General features: G+C 37.4%; 1 protein-coding gene across 14 annotated transcripts in view; it reads right to left on the reverse strand.

The window, feature by feature from the left end:
* Positions 1-21,126, reverse strand: part of DOCK3 (dedicator of cytokinesis 3) — a 507,250-nt gene that overhangs the window by 311,654 nt on the left and 174,470 nt on the right. For all 14 annotated transcript variants that reach the window (XM_051852373.3, XM_051852369.3, XM_051852371.3 and 11 more), the window contains exon 5: positions 12,009-12,105. In XM_051852373.3, the coding sequence (XP_051708333.1) occupies positions 12,009-12,105 (97 nt within the window). The remainder of the gene's footprint in view (positions 1-12,008; positions 12,106-21,126) is intronic.

Here is a 21,126-nt window from a genome sequence, read left to right on the forward strand (position 1 = left end):
TCCAGGCCAGCTCTCTGCTATGGCCCGGGAGTGCAGTGGAGGATGGCCCAGGTCTCGGGGCCCTGCACCCACATGGGAGACCAGGAGAAGCACCTGACTCCTGGCTTTGGATCAGCGTGGTGCGCCGGCTGCAGCGCCGGCCGCAGCAGCCATTGGAGGGTGAACCAACGGCAAAGGAAGACCTTTCTCTCTGTCTCTCTCTCTATCCACTCTGTCAAAAAAAAAAAAAATTACCAATGGCTGGATAAAGAAATTATGGGATATGTACTCTATAGAATACTACACAGCAGTAAAAAAAAAAAAAAAGAAAGAAAGAAAGAAAGAAAAGAAAAGAAAGAAAAAAGAAAAGGAAAGAAAAGAAATGTAGTCATTTGCTATAAAATGGAGGAATCTGGAAAACATCATGCGGAGTGAATTAAGCCAGTCCCAAAGGGACAAATATCATATGTTCTCCCTGATTAGTGACAACTAACCAAGCACCAAAAAGGAAACCTGTTGAAGTGAAATGGACACTATAAAAAACAATGACTTGATTGGCCATTGTCCTGTTGTTGAACAACTTAATACTTTGTCCTTTTGGTATTTTTTTACTCTACTTGGTACTATTGGTTGAACTCAATTGTTCTTAGGTGTTTAAATTTAACTGAAAAGTGATCCCTGTTAAATATAAGAGTGTGAATAAGAGAGGGAGGAGATGTACAGTTTGCGACATGCTCAATTGGACTTGCCCTAAATGGTAGAGTTAGAAACGTGCCAGGGGATTCCAATACAATCCCATTAAGGTGGCATGCACCAACGACATCTCACTGGTCAAAGTGATCAGTTTCAGTCCGCAATTGATCATAATGATAGGATTAAGAGTCAAAGGGATCACATAAACAAGACTAGTGTCTGCTAATACTAATTGATAGAATTAAAAAGGAGAGAACAGTCCACCATGGGAAGAGGGATACACAGCAGACTCATAGAATGGCAGATGTCTTAAACAGCACTCTGGCCTCAGAATCAGCCCTTAAGGCATTCGGATCCAGCTAAAAAGCCCATGAGAGTATTTCAGCATGGAAAGCCAAGACATTTTGGAAAAAAAAAAAAAAAAAAAGACCTAAATGAAAGATCTCTGTGAGTCAAATCCCAGTGGAAAGAATGGGCCATCAAATAAGGAGGTACCTTTCTCTGAAGGGAGGAGAGAACTTCCACTTTGACTGTGACCTTGTCTAAATAAGATTGGAGCTGGCAAACTCAAAAGGCTTCCATAGCCTTGGCAACTCATGACTAGAGCCTAGGGAGATTACTGACACCATAAACAAGAGTGTCAATTGTTAACAACAGGAGTCATTGTGTACTTATTCCCCATGTAGGATCTCTGTCCTTAATGTGTTGTCCAATGTGAATTAATGCTATAACTAGTACTCAAACAGTACTTTACACTTTGTGTTTCTGTGTGGGTGCAAACTGTTGAAATCTTTACTTAGTATAACTAAATTGATCTTCTGTATATAAAGAAAATTGAAAAGGAATTTTGATGTTAATGGAATGGGAGAGGGAGCGGGAGATGGGATGGTTGCAGGTGGAAGGGAGGCAATGGGGGGTAAAAGCCACTGTAATACAAAAGCTGTACTTTGGAAATTTATATTTATTAAATAAAAGTTAAAAAATTAAAATAAATTACCAGTGGCATTTTGTATCTTCCAGCTTTTATGAGGGACCCCAATGTTACCTATCATTTTCTATATACAAATTTAATCTTTTAGATATTAGAAAGACATTATACAGTAATTGCATTTCTGTGTCCAGCTTATTTCACTCAACATGATGTCCTCTAGCTGCATCCATTTTGACGCAAATGGCATAATTTCATTTTTTTTATACTTGACCACTGAAAGACAAATAGAGCATGTTCTTCCCTTTGTGTGGGAACTAACATAAACATTGTTGTCACTCTAATTATCACCTATATCAGTACAAATTTTAATGCTATATATCTGGAGAGACATATAATTCATATAAAAGCAGGATAACATGTAGTTAATATTCATTGACAACTTCAGAGATTTGTTGCTTTATTTCATCTCTAATAACTCTCTGAAGCAGACTGTAATATCCACTTATAGCACAAGAAACTAAGATTTAATAACTAGCATAACAGAAGATGACAGATTCAAGGCCAGGTTCAAAACCCTTTGCTTTTCCACAAAACCCTAGAATTTAATAAATACTTGTTAGTGATATCATAAAAGCCAAACATAGCAAATTAGACAGTATAATTCCTTACCTTAAACTCTTATATACAGTACTTAATCACTTAATATTTTAAGCAGTATTTAACAGTATCATTTTTTGTGCTTATTTTATATATGCTTTATTTTTATATAAAATTACACTCTCAATTGAAAATTTATAAACAGAAAGAGAAGAAAAAGAGAATATCTAACACGTTAGTCCATCAAGTAATCTACATTAATATTTTGGCATATTTTATTTAACTTTTTCTAAATATGTTTTCAAACTAAAGGTAAAACAACACTTTACACATGTTTTATACATAAATCTTTACCTTATTATGTAACAAACTATTTAAACTTTTTCTAGTGGCTCAGGTACTAACTCATCTATTTCTTAAGTGGACCACTGAGGGAACATTTAGGGAAGTAAATTTATTTTTGCTACTATAAAAAGCAATGGACATATTTATGAAATAGAGAACTGTATCCCCATATTTAGCATTATTTATTTATTTATTTAAACATGCAGATAGACACACATACAACCAGAAATTTCCAATTTGCTGGTTCAATCCCCACATTACAGCAATGGCCCATCTGGGACTGAAGCCAGAGCCTAGCAACTCATTCCAGGTCTCAGAGACCCAACCACTTGAGCCATCATCTGCTGCCTCTCATGGTATACAACAGCAGGAATGTGGAATTGGAAGTGGAGCCAAGACTTAACTCCAATATGGAATGCAGACATCCCAAGCAGCATATTAACTACTATGCCAAATATCTGACCCTAAAATTACCATTGTAAAATTAATTTCCAGAATTAGAATTAGTAGAGTGTGAAAATTTTTAAGGCTTTTCCAAATGTGCTAACCAAAACTTGGTATCACCAGCAAACAATGGAGACAGCCATTTCAACAGAGTTCAATGGCACAGCATAATTTCCAATTTCGAATCTGTTAAACTGAAGAACTTATTACCTCACTGATTTAATCTGCATGTAAGACTGAATACTCCCCTAAAGTAATGTTTTGTGAATGGTTTGTTTATATCTTTGATAACTACCTACAGGGGTCTTCACTGGTTTTCTTATTGATTTTTATGCATTCTTTATACAGAAAGGTATCTGGAATAAAGACCACTCTCCCGTCTCCGTTTTAGGTAGAAGTTACTCTGGATTTGGTTTCAACGAACAAGAAGTAGGCCCCAAAAAAGTACAACGTCTAAGTATCCTTAAAAAGATCAAGAGCACGTCATTTTTTCCTTTCCTTTCCTTTCCTCCATTTTATTGTCCAAAATGTAGATCTGCATATCCAGCACGAGCCATCTTGGGCTACTGGCAGAAATATGGTAAGGAGAAGGCAGAGCAGGAGGACAGAATCATCCTGAGTCATTGGTGAATGCAGAGCTGCCATACTGTGCTTATTTAAAAAAAAAAAAAAAAGATATGTTTAAGGCACTGCTATTTTATTTGAAGGTGAAGTCATTCTTAGATAATATAAGTTTCATCTTAGCACAATTTCCCTATCAGAAGACAGTAGTAATCAACTACTAAAACCATAATAAATTATATGATAGATGTATTCATGGGGCCGGCGTTGTGGCTCACATGGCTAATCCTCCGCCTGCAGCGCTGGCATCCCATATGGGCACCGGGTTCTAGTCCCAGTTGCTCCTCTTCCAGTCCAGCTCTCTGCTGTGGCCCGGGAGGGCAGTGGAGGATGGCCCAAGTGCTTGGGCCCTGCACCCCATGGGAGACCAGGAGGAGACACCTGGCTCCTGGCTTCAGATCGGCACAGGGCCAGCCATGGCGGCCATTTGGGGAGTGAACCAATGGAAGGAAGACCTTTCTCTCTGTCTCTCTCTCTCACTGTCTGTAACTCTACCTTTCTAATAAAAAAAAAAAAAAAGATGTTTCAAAGGAGTTAATTTAGAAGACAAAACAATGTACAATAGGTCTTCAAAAGGTTTGTGGAATATGATTTTTTTAAATTATGCATGGATTTCTTTTATACCAAAATAAATTTATCTTTTTTTTTTTTTTTTTTTTTTTTGACAGGAAGAGTGCACAGTGAGAGAAAGAGAGACAGAGAGAAAGGTCTTCCTTTGCTGTTGGTTCACCCTCCAATGGCCGCCGCGGCCAGCACACCATGCTAATCCGAAGGCAGGAGCCAGGTGCTTCTCCTGGTCTCCCATGGGGTGCAGGGCCCAAGCACTTGGGCCATCCTCCACTGCACTCCCTGGCCACAGCAGAGAGCTGGGCTGGAAGAAGGGCAACCGGGACAGAATCCGGTGCCCCGACCGGGACTAGAACCCGGTGTGCCGACACCGCAAGGCGGAGGATTAGCCTAGTGAGCCACGGCGCCAGCAAAATTTATCTTTTAATTCTATTTTCCATGAACTTTCAAAGTCCTGTCATATTTAATAAGCACCTGTAGATTAATGAACCCAGGAGAGGGTTCAGTATGGGAAGTCCCCGGTTTTATGACTTTGGACACATTTCTCATCTCTTCTAAGGCTCAGTTTCCAATGTAATATGAAAAAATATTTTAATGATAAAACAATGTATGTAACATATGAAGAACAGGTCAAGGTAAGAATCTAATATGTGTTAGTTTCAGTCATTAATTTCATATACTGTAATATGACAGCAGTCCCATAATATTATACAACTTAGTGATGTATTTGCCATTTAAATTTGCAAAAGCACTCTTGCATTTGTACAATGGGGAAACTGATTAACAATACATTTCTCAGAATATATTCACCTTGCTAAGTGATGTATGACTGCATTTTTAACAATATGAAATTAATAAATTCCTTATCAATTATTCTAGAGTTGACACTTACATGAAAAATATCACTCTCTCTTATCAGTAATAGAGTTTCTGCTTACTTGTTTTAACAGGAAAGTAAAGAAAAATTAAGAAATTTAGTACTACTTTCCAAATTGGTACAGTTCCTATTTTAAATCATTATGATTTAAGAATCACATCAACTTATGAAGTTATTAAATATTAATAATTGGACTCAACTTTTACACATACAGTACTAACATTTATATTTAAAATCTAAATGTACTACTCTCCAAATTGGTACAGTTCCTATTTTAAATCATTACGATTTAAGAATCACATCAACTTATGAAGTTATTAAATCTTAATAACTGGACTCAACTTTTACATATACAGTACTAACATTTATATTTAAAATCTAAATGTTACAAAATTTGTATCTTCCCTTAACCTATATTTAGGGTTACTTCATAAACCACTCCAGATAAACAAATGAGTATCATTAATTATTTTAAGACTTGAATTTTTTAGAGAAACCTTAGTTTCATAGCAAAATTTAGATGAAGATACAAACATTTCCCACATACCCTCTACTCCCATACATACATAGCCTCACCAGAGTGGTACATTTGTCACAATTGATAAACCTACACACTGACATATAATTATCATCTAAAGTCCACAGTTTATATTAGGGTTCAAGTTTAGTGTGGGATATCCCACTGGTTTGTAAAAATGAAAAATCACATGATTCAAACATGATAGTACTTTTAATGCTTTAAAATTTATTTGCAACCCCTGAGAACCTCTAATCTTTCTACAATCCCTATGGTTTTGCCTATAATGTTGACTTTTTAAAGAGTTGCTAAATACTTTTCTCTAGGGATTTTGTTTGTTCTTACTTTTAGAAATTATATATTCAGTTATTGTTTACAGTTGTTATAGGGTCTTTTTGTCTTTTACTCGTCAAACTTCTTATTGGGTGAAGGCTTAAGCCTTTTTACTGTAATGTAAATTTAAAATATATAATATATAAAATATATTTAAAATATTATATGATATATTATTTATTATTATAATATTAAAATATCTCAAAAGCTGAAAAAAAGGAAGAAAGGTAGAAGGGAGGTAGGAGGGAAATATAATTATGCTCTTAGATTTGTATCTACAAATCATGTTAAATGTTAAAAAATAATTAAAATTAAAATTTAAAAAATGTTTTTATGGTCTACACACTTACATCACTTATTAGATTTTAATACATTTTATGTAAACTCATTCACACAAAATATTATTTTAAAATGTAATCAATATAAAACATGTATTAATGAGATATTTTCCATTCATCTATTCATACTGCCTTTGGAATCCCAGGATGTATTTTATATCCACAGCACCATTTTTAAGTGTTGAATTTCAGGGCAGGCATTTACCCTAGAAGTTAAGCCACTAATTAATACTCCTGCATCCCATATCAAGTACTTGGGTTAGGTCCCTGGCTCTGACTCCTAACCCCAACTTGTGTTAATCTACATCTTGGGAGGCAGTGGCGATGGTTCAAGTATCTGGGATCCTGCCACCAATGTGGGAAGCCTGGGCTAAGTTCTGGTTCCAGGTTTCTATCCAGCATAGCCCTCATTGCTGCAGGCATGTGTGTTCTCAAGAGTGTTCTCATTCTCTCTCTCTTTTTTTCTCTCTCTCCCTTGGTCTCTCCTTCACTCTTTACTCCTACCTCAAAAAAATTCAGATGCTAATTTTCATCATACATTTCATCTGTATCTCAATTCCATAAAATTTACATTTCAAAAAATGTAGATTACCATATCTAAGTTGTTCCAAACATACTTAAAATTATTCCAAAAGCTGTTTCTCCTTTAATATTCATATATACAATTTGGTCATCTCTTAGAATATTGATTAAATAGTAGTCAGCTATTTGATTCCACAATTATCAGTTTAAAAACTACATCTATCCAAGTAAATTCAGTGTTAACTGTTAATGTTTTATGGATCACTGCTTTAGTATCATGTTTAAGAACTCTTTACCTAACAATAAGTCATGAATAGTTTCTCTTAAATTTTCTTATAAAAGTTTTATTTTTGTGTTTTGTATCTGGATCTATGATCCATTTCCAGTTAAATTTGTAGAAGGAATAATGTAAAGGAAGCTTCCTTTTTATTTTTTTCTTTGCCCATGAATGCCCAACTGTTCCAACATCATTTGTTGAAAAGACCATCTTTCCCCTCCATAATTGCTTTTGTATTTTTGTCAAAAGTCAGTTGCCCATATTGCATGGATCTATATATGCACTCTCTATTCTGTTCCCTTAGTCTAAGTATCTACTCCTCTGCCAGTACCATACCGTCTTGATTATCGTAACTAAAGTAAGGCTTAAACTGATTCCTCCAATTTTATTCTTCTTTTTCAAAACTTTTACGCTTCCTAGTTTTTTGCATTACTATATATGGGGACTAGAACCCAGGGTGCTGGCGCCACAGGTGGAAGATTAGCCTAGTAAGCCGCGGTGCCGGCCAGGAACAGTGTTGTTTTTTGTTTGTTTGTTTGTTTGTTTTCATAAAATTTGTTGAACTCTTAGTGTAGGATTAACCTCATGAGTATAAAGTAAACTGAAAATAGATCTGTGTAAATATTAACAGTGGGAATAGGAGAGAGAGGAGGAAGAAAGTGGGAGTGTGGGCAGGAGGAAGGTTGGGGTGGGAAGTATTACTATGTTCCTGAATCTGTATATATGAGATAAATGAAATTTGTATACCTTATTTTTTTTTAACTTTTATTTAATGAATATAAATTTCCAAAGTACGATTTATGGATTACAATGGCTTCCCCCCCATACCGTCCCTCCCACCCACAACCCTCCCCTTTCCTACTCCCTCTCCCCTTCCATTCACATCAAGATTCATTTTCGATTATCTTAATATACAGAAGATCAGCTTAGTATACATTAAGTAAGGATTTCAACAGTTTGCTCCCACACAGAAACATAAAGTGAAAAATAATAGATGATTTTTTTTAATGATGATGCCTTATTTTTTTAAAAAAGTCATATTTTGTTTTGATTTTTCTCTGTTTTTCTATTCCTATTTTCATCGATTGATGATCTTAATTTTTTGTCTTTCATTCTGCTTACTTTGGGTTGACTGTAGTCTTTTATGCTTTTTCAAAGCTCCTTAAGGTAGATTAGAAGTAGAAATTAATCACTTTGGACCTTGTGTATTTTTTTCTATCATAAAAATTTCATGCTATGAATTCTATTCACAGCACTGTTTTGGTGGCATCCCACAGATTTTCATGTTGTATTTTCATTTACATTCAGCTCAACATGTTTATTTCTCTTGAGACTTCCTTTTTGACTTACAGATGATTTAGTAGAGTAGGGTCATTTAATTTCTAAGTATTTGGGAATTTTCATACTTTCTGTTTTTCATGTTTTTTATATGATCAGAAGGTTCTTTTTGTACAACTTCAATTATTATAAACTTGTTAAGATTTCTTCTGTGACTCAACATATTAACTACCTTAGTGAACTTTAAAATGTCTGAAAATAATCTATATTCTGACTTTCTTTGATTGAAATACTATAAAAATTTCAATTAGTTCCTGTAGTTGGTAGCACTGTTCAGTTCTTGATGACTTTTGTCCAGTAGTCAAATTCTGTCCAGATGTCAAGTTTTTCTTATATGTTTTTCTAACTTTAACCTTTAGTCTCCCTGTCTCATCTTATATAAAACGAAATTTCATAGAAAGAACATAAACTCTGGTCTTTGTACCGATCTACTCTGCTAATCTCTAACCTTGTAATTATTCATATGTTGGGATTTAAGTCTGGCATATCAGCATATACTTTCTGTTTTTTCCTCTACTTTACCTTTGATACTCTTATTTTTCTATATGTTATTTGAAATTTTTAGTATTATTTTAGGATTAATTTATGACACTTTCTATCATTTTACATATATTTTAATAATTTCTTTTGATATCACAATATGCATATAGCATATTATAATCTGCTATTATCAGTCTCTGAAATCTTGCAGTATTAAATACAGACACCCTAAAAATTTATGTTCCTTTCTGTCCTTACTTTATGACACTTTTTCCTTAACTATTAACTCTACATATATATAGAATTACATGGGTATTAAAAAATTTGCTTTGTAACATCAAACACAATTTTTTAAATGAGAGGAAGAGAACAGTTTATCCACTCTTTCCATTGCTTTCTTCACTTCTAATATTCCAGGTGTCCTTTAATACCACATTCTTTCTTGCTGATGGATTTTGCATAAAGCATTCTTTTAGAATCAATCTTCTTGTGATAAATTTTCATAGCTTTCCTTTTACCTGGTAAGTGCTAGTTTCTCTTTCATCCTAGAAGCATTTTTTGCTGGGTACATAACTCTAGAGTTCTATCGTTTTTTTTTTCCCCCTCCTCAGTTCAAAAATGTGATGGAATTTTGTCTTACAGTTTCTGATGAAAACCCCATTCTCAATAAAACTGCTGTTTCTTCACAAGTAATGTGTCAATGCATTCTAGTTGCTTTCAAGATTTCTTTGGCTTCCATTTTCAGAAATTTGACTTTGATGTGTCTGGGTATGGATTTCTTTGGGTATTTCTGCTTGGAGTTCATTCAGCATCTTAAATCTGTAGGATTTCTATCTTTTGTCAAATTGAGTTTTCAACCATTATTTCTTCATATACTTTTTTTTAAGATTTATTTATTTGAAAGAGTTACAAAGAGGCAGTCAAATACTTCTTGAGCTGCATAGTCTATCTCTATCTAATACTCTGGAATACAATACTAGATATTATGTTACGGCTTATGTATTTTCCCTGAGACTTAATATCTGAAGCTAGTTTCACCTCTTCAATTTGTTTTCTCAACATTACTCACAATAGATTATTTCTACTGATCTATCTTCAAATTGACTAACTCATTATTCTGTTGTTTCTATTCTATCAAGCCTGTATAATATTTTCTTAAATTTTTCATTATTGCATTTTTCAGTCCTAAAATTTTTAACTGAGTTTTTATATTTTCTACTCCTTTGCTGTGGTTTTCTGCTTTCACTGGTTTCAAGAGTTTTTTGTAGTTTCTGACGAAGCATTTTTAGAAAAGCTGCTTAAAATAACTGTTGATCATTTTAACACCTGTGTCATCTCAGTGCTGGTTAACCATCAGTGGTCTTTTCTAACTGGAGATGAAATATTCTTGATATTCTGTACAACTACTAATTTGGTGCAGTGTCCTGAACATCTTAATTATTTTACTATGACACTCTGATTTTGATTTAAGCAATCTATTTTTAGCAAGTGGTCAACTGTTTAGATTCAGAATGCAATCCCAGGCTCACTTCTATGAGCTGTGGTTCAAATTTTAATTTATTTTTTAAGGTCTCTGCAGTTTTTTCTAGTTTTCCTCATTTGTGTGTTACCTAGATGACAGAATTCCACTGCACTGTCTCCTTAGCATGGGCTTGGGTGGGCAGGAGCATTACTTCATTTTAACAGGATAAGTAAAGATAGGCTGATGTCATACATGGTCCACTAGAAAGGGATTCTGCCAAATAAATGCAAGAGGTCAGAAAGGGTTGGATGACAAGAGTTCTACCCACAGCTCAGCTGGGGAGAGCACAGGTCATTAGTACAACAAGCAGAATTCAAGTATTTCAGCCATATGTTCTTCCACAGAAGGTTGCCTCCTCCTTTTTCAGAGCAAGAGGTAAAGCCAAAGTCCAACCCACAGCCTCTTCCAGGGGAGATTTCCTCCTTCTAACTTGCTGGTGGGTGGAAGTGAGTCCTGCTTATAAGCTCCATGGGGAAAGAGTACCACCTCATTACTGTAGTGTGGAAGGGTAGAACTAGAGTTCAGCCCCCAGGCTCCACTGGAGAGGGGCATCCTTTTTACAGCAGGTGTTGGGAAAGGGTAAATGTTTAAAACAGACTTCTGGTCACAGATTCCGCTGCTGAAATGACTATTGGAATAGGAACGAATACAGATTTTATTATAGTGTTCCCCCAGAGAACAGAAAAGGCAAGATTAAAAAGTTTCTGTCCTAAATCATCCTTTTCTAGAAAGAAGAGGTTTTCCCTAAAGTAGTCTGGTGGTGTTTGCTATTTTCACCTACTGACATTCCAAGTTATAGACTTCTCTAGAGACTAAGCCAGGATTTATGAAAGGCAAAAGAAAAAATCAAGTCAAAACAAAACCACTGAACTCACTCAGTCCTTGTGCCCCATGGTCCCTAGAGAGTTTATCCTCTTTGCTCCAAATTCCACAATTTTTCTATTAGCTTACTTCAGTAATCTGTCCAAGACTTTTTGTTGTGATTAGTGGAAGGAGTAAAACAGAATGTGTATACTCCATCTAATCCCAAACTCTGTTACTTATTTTTAGTGTAAATATTATAAATATTTTGTGTCCTATGATTCTTTATTCGCTAAGTTTCTGGAGGATTTAATTTACTTTTTCATTATTTTGTATTTATTATATTTTCTATTAATTACTGACCCAAAAAAGTATAATATATAATATATCCTTTAAGTTTAGAAGCTATGATAAATGTTAATATAATTTCTTGGCCTTAAACCACTATTAGGCTCAAAAAAGATAAAATCTAAACAATCTTTAAGTTCATTCATTCATTCAGTAAACAGCTGTTTTATGAAAGTATACAGGGACATGGCAATTAGTAAAAGAGCCAAGATCTCTAGTATTAAGGAAGCTACATTGTAGTGACTTGAGTATAGTAGAAGAAATACAAAGCATATGAATAATGTGCTCTCTTCAGGCTGTAAAAACTCACTGTACTATGTTTCAGTTAATATTAGGAACATACATTTGAAAACTGCAAAAACTGCAAGTATTCAGAATTTTACGACTGTAGAACTGTTATATGTTAAGTTTTTTTTTTCTTTTTCATTTAATAGAATGGACATTTAGTAATCCAGTAAACTAGGAATAATTTACTTACCACATACAGTTGTTTCCACAGACTGGCCCATTCTTGTAGAGTTGCTGTGACTTCAGTCACAATAGAATCTTCAAGTGGAACCACCGTTTCATACTGCCTAGAAACAGAGCCACAACAGACAGCAACATTATCTTTGAGAAAAATCTCAGATTACTATCTGCCACACTTTTCAATATAACTCATACTATAAATTCAGAAAATATAAAGAGAAATACATCTAAGTGATCAAAGATATTTTACTGAACTGATATTCAGCAATAATATAATTAAACTGAAATAATATAAAAATCATTTAGAAATTATATGTATTCCAATCTTTTAGAAATGATGCCAAGACATACTATTTTTCAAGCACAATTTTTAAGCAATAAACTTTTTTCTTCAATGAAAAACAGTAACACTACTGAAGTCCTGCTGAGAATAAAATTTCTAAATCATTTTTATCTTTTACCTTTAAAAAAGATTTATTTATTTATTTACTTGAAAGGCAGAGTTATAGAGTTAAAGGGAAAGGCAAAGAAAGAGAAAGAGAAGGAGAGCGAGCATGCGAGCTATCTTCCATCTGCTGGTTCATTCCCCAAATGGTCGCAACAGCCACGGTAGGGCCAGGCTGAATGAAGCCAGGAGCCAAGAACTTCATCCAGGTTCTCCCACATGAGTGTGGGGCCCAAACACTTGGGCCATCTTCTGCTGCCTTCCAAGTTGAATTAGCAAGGAGTTGGATTGGAAGTGGAACAGCTGGGAAACAAACAGGAGCCCATATGGGATGTTAGTGCTGCAGGTTGCAGCTTAACCCACTACACCAGGGCTACGGCCCCATCCTTTGCCATTTTCCTGTAAAGGGAGAGACTCACACAATGATTTTTAAAAGTTTTATAAGCACTTCTTTACATTGGTACTGCATTTTCTTAGAAACCATTGTCAGCAGGGAATTTTACATATGGTAGAGGGATTCTGAGCAGTAAGGTGCTTAGATTTCTCTCAATCTGTCAAACTCTCAAGCAGCATGTACTCTGACATCAATCTTTATACTGAGTGCCAAGGATTCATCAGTGAACAAAAAGGGACAGGGCACCTATCTTCAATGAACTCTTGGTCTGACACGGAACCAGAGAGACAATCACAACAAAGTGACAAATCTAAAAAGGAAATGAAAAAAGTGCAATACGAGATTTTAGCTATGGGACTTCCTTCCTTCCTTCCTTCGTTTCACATGGGGAGTGGACAGTGAGAGAAAGAGAGACAGAGAGAAAGGTCTTCCTTTTGCCGTTGGTTCACCCTCCAATGGCCGCCATGGCCGGCGCGCTGCGGCCGGCGCATCGCACTGATCCGAAGCCAGGAGCCAGGTGCTTCTCCTGGTCTCCCATGCGGGTGCAGGGACCAAGCACTTGGGCCATCCTCCACTGCACTCCCTGGCCACAGCAGAGAGCTGGCCTGGAAGAGGAGCAACTGGGACAGAATCCCGTGCCCCAACAAGGACTAGAACCCGGTGTGCCGGTGCCGCAAGGTGGAGGATTAGCCCATTGAGCCACGGCGCCGGCCGGGACACACTTTAAATTAGAGGATCTGTGAACTCATCTCTGATAACAAGGCAAGACCCAACACACTGAAACACTCATGATATGAAAACTGTGGGGTAGAAGATTCCAAGATAGTTGGGAAAAAGATGTGCTGATTCTGACCAAGGGAAGATGGCAGGGAAAAAAAAAAAGTGGAGGAAGTGTATTTCAAGAGGAAAATTTGAGAGAAGTTTGCGTGGTAATTCTACAGAAGAAAGAGGAATACCATGGAGCAGCGTGGAAAGTGTAGACAGGCAGCAATGAGCAGGGACACCATTTAGGAGTCCCACAGCTATAGGCTGGAGGAGATGCCAGGTTCTGAAAATGAGGTGAGAGCAAACTGTGGCAGCTGACACCACTGGTATTATTACCTGAGGGATGGCCTTTGGACCTCCCTGTCTTTGAGTTTGGTCTGGAGCACCAGTTGGGGACAGGATACTCCCTAATCCAGCAAAGGAAAAGCACTTTTTTTCTCCCTGTCCTCCTACAAGGGTAAATGGCGATCAGAGGGGAAAAGGCACCATCTTAAAACAAGAAGAGGCTGTGGCGGCTCTCACTCGTGTGACCAGGGAATATTAACAAAGGCAGAAATCTGTGTTTCCCACTGCCTTTGAATCTGGCTGGGAGGATTAACAGAGGGCTGGGCATCCACTTAGGATTGTGAGATGCCCCAGTACTCACAGCCCCTGGGCACAAACTGCCAAGGTGGAGAACCCGCAGGCAGCTGGCTCTGGAAATGATTCTGCTCTCTCCAAGTACAGAGCAGGCTCACAGGGCAGAGAGGGGATCCTCTGCCCCCTGTGACTATGGGAGCCTTACACACTGTGATTGGTAATTCTGTGACTTCACGATAGGATGTGCGATGCAGCTGGGTCTCTGGGCTATCACTGGGTCTGGTGTCAGAGGCTCAGTGCTCCCTGACACCTTGTGGTAAGTCACTGCAGAGGGTCCCAACATTACACTGAGGACTGCAAAGATCCTTTGTGCAGTTCATGTGTCAGTGTGAGTGAGGGCGGTGCCTATGGAAGGTTAACCCAAGGCATTAATCACCATGGAAGAGAGGAGCAGAAATTGCGGTTACATGAACAGATATGATCATACCCTCTCCTTCACTGCCCCTCTACCCCCGCTGACAAAGGAGGAGATCTACCATGCACAACTTGTATGTCACCATGGATTCTTGCCCCACTCTTGAGCACTGACCAGAGTTCCTTAGCACTATCCAGCACACACCTCCAGGTGTTCACAGGAGCAGACACTCCACTGAGTAACAGAGGCACAATTCAAAGACAAAGCCCATCAATGGAGAAACTATGTTTCCATAAATGACTGAAAACATAGAAATACAAGAACCAAGAATAAGGAAGACAATATGACTCCCACAAAGGAACATAATAACACCTCAATATTAGAATGTAAAGTGAAGAGATTCATGAAACATCTGAAAAGGAATTCAAAAGAATGATCATAGGTCTGGCTGAAAAGCCCATGAGAGTATTTCAGGCATGGAAAGCCAAGACACTCTGGGGGAAAAAAAAAAAAAAGAAAAAAAAAAAAAAAAAAACAACCTAAATGAAAGATCATTGTGAGTGAGATCCCAGTGGAAAGAACAGGTCTTCAAAGAAAGAGGTACCTTTCTCTGAAGGGAGGAGAGAACCTCCACTTTGACTATGACCTTGTCTAAACAAGATAAGAGTCGGAGAACTCAAGGGGCTTCCATAGCCTTGGAAACTCATGACTGGTGCATAGCGAGATTACTGATGCCATAAACAGGAGTGTCAATTTGTAAAGTCAACAACAGGAGTCACTGTGCACTTACTCCTCTACTCCTCATGTAGGATCTCTGTCCTTAATGTGCTGTGCATTGAGATTTAATGCTATAACGAGTACTCAAACAATATATTTCACTTTGTGTTTCTATGGGGGTGCAAACTGTTGAAATCTTTACTTAATGCATACTAAACTGATCTTCTGTAAAAAAAAAAAAAAAAAGAAGAAGAAGAAGAAGAAGAAGAAGAAGAAATTATCAATTCCCAACTTGACTCTCACTGGGATTAAACATGACAATAGGTCTGATCTGATTTCATCATCATTTAAAAAATCATCTATTATTTTTCACTTTATGTTTCTGTGTGGGAGCAAACTGTTGAAATTTTTACTTAATGTATGCTAAACTGATCTTCTGTATATAAAGAGAATCAAAAATGAATCTTGATGTGAATGGAAGGGGAGAGGGAGTGGGAAAAGGGAGGGTTGTGGGTGGGAGGGATGTTATGTGGGGGAAGCCATTGTAATCCATAAGCCGTACTTTGGAAATTTATATTCATTAAATAAAAGTTAAAAAAAAAGAAAAAAAATGAATAAAACACACACACACACACAAAAAACTAAAATCATATACTGTACCTTTTATGATCACAATGGAATGAAGCTGGAAATTAATAAGATAAGAATCTCTAGAAGACATGCAAACACAAGGAGACTGAAACACGCACCTCAATGAATGCTGGATCACAAAAGAAATTAAAGCGAAATCCAAAAATCCCTGAAAAAGAAAGAAGATGGGAATACCACCTACCAAACAATGGGATACAGCAAAAGCAGTGTTAAGAAGGAAGTTTGTAAGAATTAGTGCCTATCAACCCCATTCACAATAGCTACAAAAACAAATAGCTTGGAATAAATTTAACCAAGGACATTAACGTTCTCTACAATAAGAATTACAAAATCTTAAAGAAAGAAATAGAAGAGGATACCAAAAAAGGGAAAAATCTTCCATGCTCATGGATTGGAAGAATCAAGATCACCAAAATGTCCATTCACCCAAAAGCAATTTATAGATTCAATGGAGTACCAATCAAAATACCAAACACATGCTTCTCAGATATGGAAAAAATGATGCTGAAATTCATATGCAGGCACAGGAGACCTCAAATAGCTAAAGCAATCTTGTACAACAAAAACAAAGCCGGAGGCATCATAATACCAGATTTCAGGACATACTACAGGGCAGTTGTAATCAAAACAGCATGGTACTGGTACAGAAACAGATGGATAGACCAATGGAACAGAATAGAAACACCAGAAATCAATCCAAACATCTACAGCCAACTTATATTTGATCAAGGATCTAAAACCAATTCCTGAAGCAAGGACAGTCTATTCAATAAATGGTGCTGGGAAAACTGGATTTCCACATGCAGAAGCATGAAGCAAGACCCCTACCTTTCACCTTACACAAAAATCCACTCAACATGGATTAAAGATCTAAATCTACAACCCAACACCATCAAATTATTAGAGAACATTGGAGATACCCTGCAAGATATAGACACCAGCAAAGCCTTCTTGGAAAAGACCCTGAAGGCGCAGGCAGTCAAAGCCAAAATGAACACTTGGGATTGCATCAAATTGAGAAGTTTCTGTACTGCAAAAGAAACAGTCAGGAGAGTGAAGAGGCAACTGACAGAATGGGAGAAATTTTTTGCAAACTATGCAACAGATAAAGGATTAATAACCAGAATCTACAAAGAAATCAATAAACTCCACAACAAAACCAACAAGCCACTTAAGAGATGGGCCAAGGACCTCAATAGACATTTTTCAAAAGAGGAAATCCAAATGGCCAACAGGCACATGAAAAAATGTTCAGGATCACAAGCCATCAGGGAAATGCAAATCAAAAACCACAATGAGGTTTCACCTCACCCTGGTTAGAATGGCTCACATACAGAAATCTACCAACAACAGATGCTGGAGAGGATGTGGGGAAAAAGGGACACTAACCCACTGTTGGTGGGAATGCAAACTGGTCAAGCCACTATGGAAGTCAGTCTGGAGATTCCTCAGAAACCTGAAGATAACCCTACCATTCGACCCAGCCATCCCACTCCTTGGAATTTACCCAAAGGAAATTAAATTGGCAAACAAAACTGTGGTCTGCACCTCAATGTTTATTGCAGCTCAATTCACAATAGCTAAGGCCTGGAATCAACCCAAATGCCCATCAACAGTAGACTGGATAAAGAAATTATGGGACATGTACTCTATAAAACACTACACAACAGTAAAAAAAAAAAAAAAAATGAAATCCGGTCATTTACAACAAAATGGAGGAATCTGGAACACATCATGCTGAGTGAAATAAGCCAGTCCCAAAGGGACAAATATCATATGTTCTCCCTGATCGGTGACAAATAACCGAGCACCAAAAAGGAAACCTGTTGACGTGAAATGGACATTATGAGAAACAGTGACTTGATCAGCCCTTGTCCTACTTGTTGATGTACAATGTAATACTTTATCCCTTTTAGTATTTTTTTGTTCCACTTAATACTATTGGTTGAACTCTGTGATTAACACACAATTATTCTTAGGTGTTTAAATTTAACTGAAAAGTGATCCCTGTTAAATATAAGAATGGGAATAAGAGAGGGACGAGGTATACAGTTTGGGACATGCTCAAGCTGACTTGCCCCAAATGGTAGAGTTAGAAACATGCCAGGGGATTCATACAATCCCATCAAGGTAGCATGTACCAAAGCCATCTCACTAGTCAAAGTGATCAATTTCAGCTCACAATTGATCATAATAATAGGACTAAGAGTCAAAGGGATCACATAAACAAGACTAGTGTCTGCTAACACTAACTGATAAAATAAAAAAGGGAGAGAATGATCCAAGATGGGAAGAGGGATACACAGCAGACATAAAATGGCAAATGTCCTAAACAGCACTCTGGCCTCAGAATCAGCCCTTAAGGCATTCGAATCTGACTGAAGAGCCCATGAGAGTATTTTAGGCATGGAAAGCCAACACACTCTGGCAAAAAAAAAAAAAAAAAAAAAAAAAAAAAAAACAAAACCACCAAACTCCTAAATGAAAGATCTCTGTGAGTGAGATCCTAATATAAAGAATGGGCCATCAAAGAAGGAGGTACCTTTCTCTGAAGGGAGGAGAGAACTTCCACTTTGGCTATGACCTTGTCTAAAAAAGATCAGAGTTGGAGAACGCAAAAGGCTTCCATAGCCTTGGCAACTCATGACTAGAGCCTAGGGAGATTACTGACACCATAAACAAGAGTGTCAATTTGTTAAGTCAACTACAGGAGTCACTGTGCACTTACTCCTCAGGTAGGATCTCTGTCCTTAATGTGTTGTAGAATGTGAATTAATGCTGTAACTAATACTCAAACAGAACTTTACACTTTGTGTTTCTGTGTGGGTGCAAATTGTTGAAATCTTTACTTAACATATACTAAATTGATCTTCTGTATATAAAGAAAATTAGAAAGGAATTTTGATGTTAATGGAATAGGTGAGGGAGCGGGAGATGGGAGAGTTGAGGGTGGGAGGGAAGTTATGGGGGGAAAAAGCCATTGCGATACATAAGCTGTACTTTGGAAATTTGTATTTATTAAATAAAAGTTAAAAAACACAGGCCCTACATCATGAAATTGGAAGGCATCAAATAAATTAGCTACAAATGTATCTCAAGGACCTAGAAAAACAACAGTACTGCCATCCCATATGGGCGCTAGTTCTAGTCTTTGCTGCTCCACTTCTGATCAGCTCTTTGTTGTAGCCTGGGAAAGCAGTGGAAGATGGCCCAAGTCCTTTGGCCCCTGCACCTGTGTGGGAGATCCAGGAGAAGTTCTTAGCTCCTGGCTTCGGATCAGCTCAGCTCCAGCCATTGCAGCCATCTGGGGAGTGAACCAACGAATGGAAGACCTCTCTCTCTCTCTCTCTCTCTCTCTCTCTCTCTTTTTCTCTCTCTGCCTCTGCCTCTCTGTAGCTCTGACTTTCAAATAAATAAACCAATCCTTTAGAAAAACAAAAACAAATTTTAATTATTATCTTATAACTATATTTGAAATCTGTAGATGTTACACTGTCATTGGTTGCATTTCACTGAAAGAAATTATGAATGATTAATTTTTAAAAAACTGTATGTGGATGAAACTGCCATTTATGCATTCAATTATTGGTTATAGCCATTGTCTATACTCCCATTAAACGAGGTCTTTTTGCTTTTTACTTGTTAAACTTCTTTTTCAGTGAAATGTTAAGGCTTTTTACTGTGATGTAAATTTAAAATAGTTATTGCAAATACTAAAAAAATAAAAAAAGAGTAGAAGGAATAAGGGTGGGAGGGAGAAATGGAATATCATTGCTGTTAGAGTTGTATCTACAAATCATGTAAAATCTGTTAAAAATTATTTAAAAAATAAAAATGAAAAACAGTATGGGAAGAGAAAGTGAATTATGTGTGAATCCATCTGAAAAGCTAATAAGGATACAAATAGTCTATGTGATGTGAAAGATAATCTCAGGTATCCAAGATTTTAAAGGTGGAGGCTGGGGGAGCAGCATTGTAGCACAGTGCACTAAATTGCCACCTTAATGCCAGCATCCCATATCAGAGCAACAGCGCAAATTCTAGTTGCTCCATTTCTAATCCAGAAATGCTCCCTGCTAAAGCACCTCTGAAGCAGCAGAGGGTAGTTCAAGTACTTGGGTCCCTACCACCCATGTGGGATGGAACTCTGGGCTCCTGGCTTCAGCCTGGACCAGCCCTAGCCATTGGAGCCATTTGCAAAGTGAACCAGTGAATGGAAGTTCTGCTTCTCTTTCCCTCTCACTCTGCCTTTCTAATAAATAAAATTAATTAAATCTTAAACATAAAAATGGCTGATATGGTCAGAGCCAGATCTTACAGGGAATTTTCAGAAGATAATGAAGACTTTAGATTTTTTTAAAGTTTTTATTAATTTGAAAGGCAGAAAAACAGAGACATTCAGAGATCTTTCACCAGCTAGTTTACTCCCCAAAATGTCCACAAGAGCAAGGCTGGGTCAGGAGCTAGAAACTCAATCTGCGTCTCCCATGTATGTGGCAGGGACTCAACTTATTTAAAATATATACATTCAAAAAGCACGGGGGAGGAGAGGGAGAGGAAGAGGGGGAGAGAGGGGGAGTGAGGGGGAGAGAGAGGGAGAGAGAGGGAGAGAGAGGGGGAGAGAGAGGGAGAGAGAGGGAGAGAGAGAGAGAGAGAATCAATCTTCTGTCTGCTGATTCACTCCCTAAATAGCCACAACACAGGAGGCTAGGCCAGGAGCCTAGAACTCCATCCAAGTCACCCATGGATGACAGGGGCCCAAGTACTTGGGCCATCTTCTTCTGCATCCCCATGTATATTAGCAGGGAGCTGGACTAGAAGCAGAGTAGTAAGAATTTGAACAATTGCTCTAATGCAGGATGCTGGTGTCATATGTGAAGTCTTAACCCCCTATGCCATAACACCAGCACCTGGGACCCAATTTTTTGAGCTATAACATTTGCCTCTCAAGAGTTCACAAAAGCAAGAAGTTAGAAACAGAATTGAAACTGAAACTCAAACCCAAAAACTCCAACCAGGGATGCAGGCATCCCAAATGATGTCTTAACCACTGCATCAATTGCCCACCCCAAGATTCCGGACTTTAAATGAAAAGATACTAAAAGGCTGTACAAAGGGCTGGAGTTGTAGTGTAGCAGATTAAAACCCACCGTATGCAATGC

Source organism: Oryctolagus cuniculus, chromosome 10 (genome assembly GCF_051225735.1).
Source record: "Oryctolagus cuniculus isolate XC-2025 breed Fujian yellow rabbit chromosome 10, ASM5122573v1, whole genome shotgun sequence".
Classification (NCBI taxonomy): domain Eukaryota; kingdom Metazoa; phylum Chordata; class Mammalia; order Lagomorpha; family Leporidae; genus Oryctolagus; species Oryctolagus cuniculus.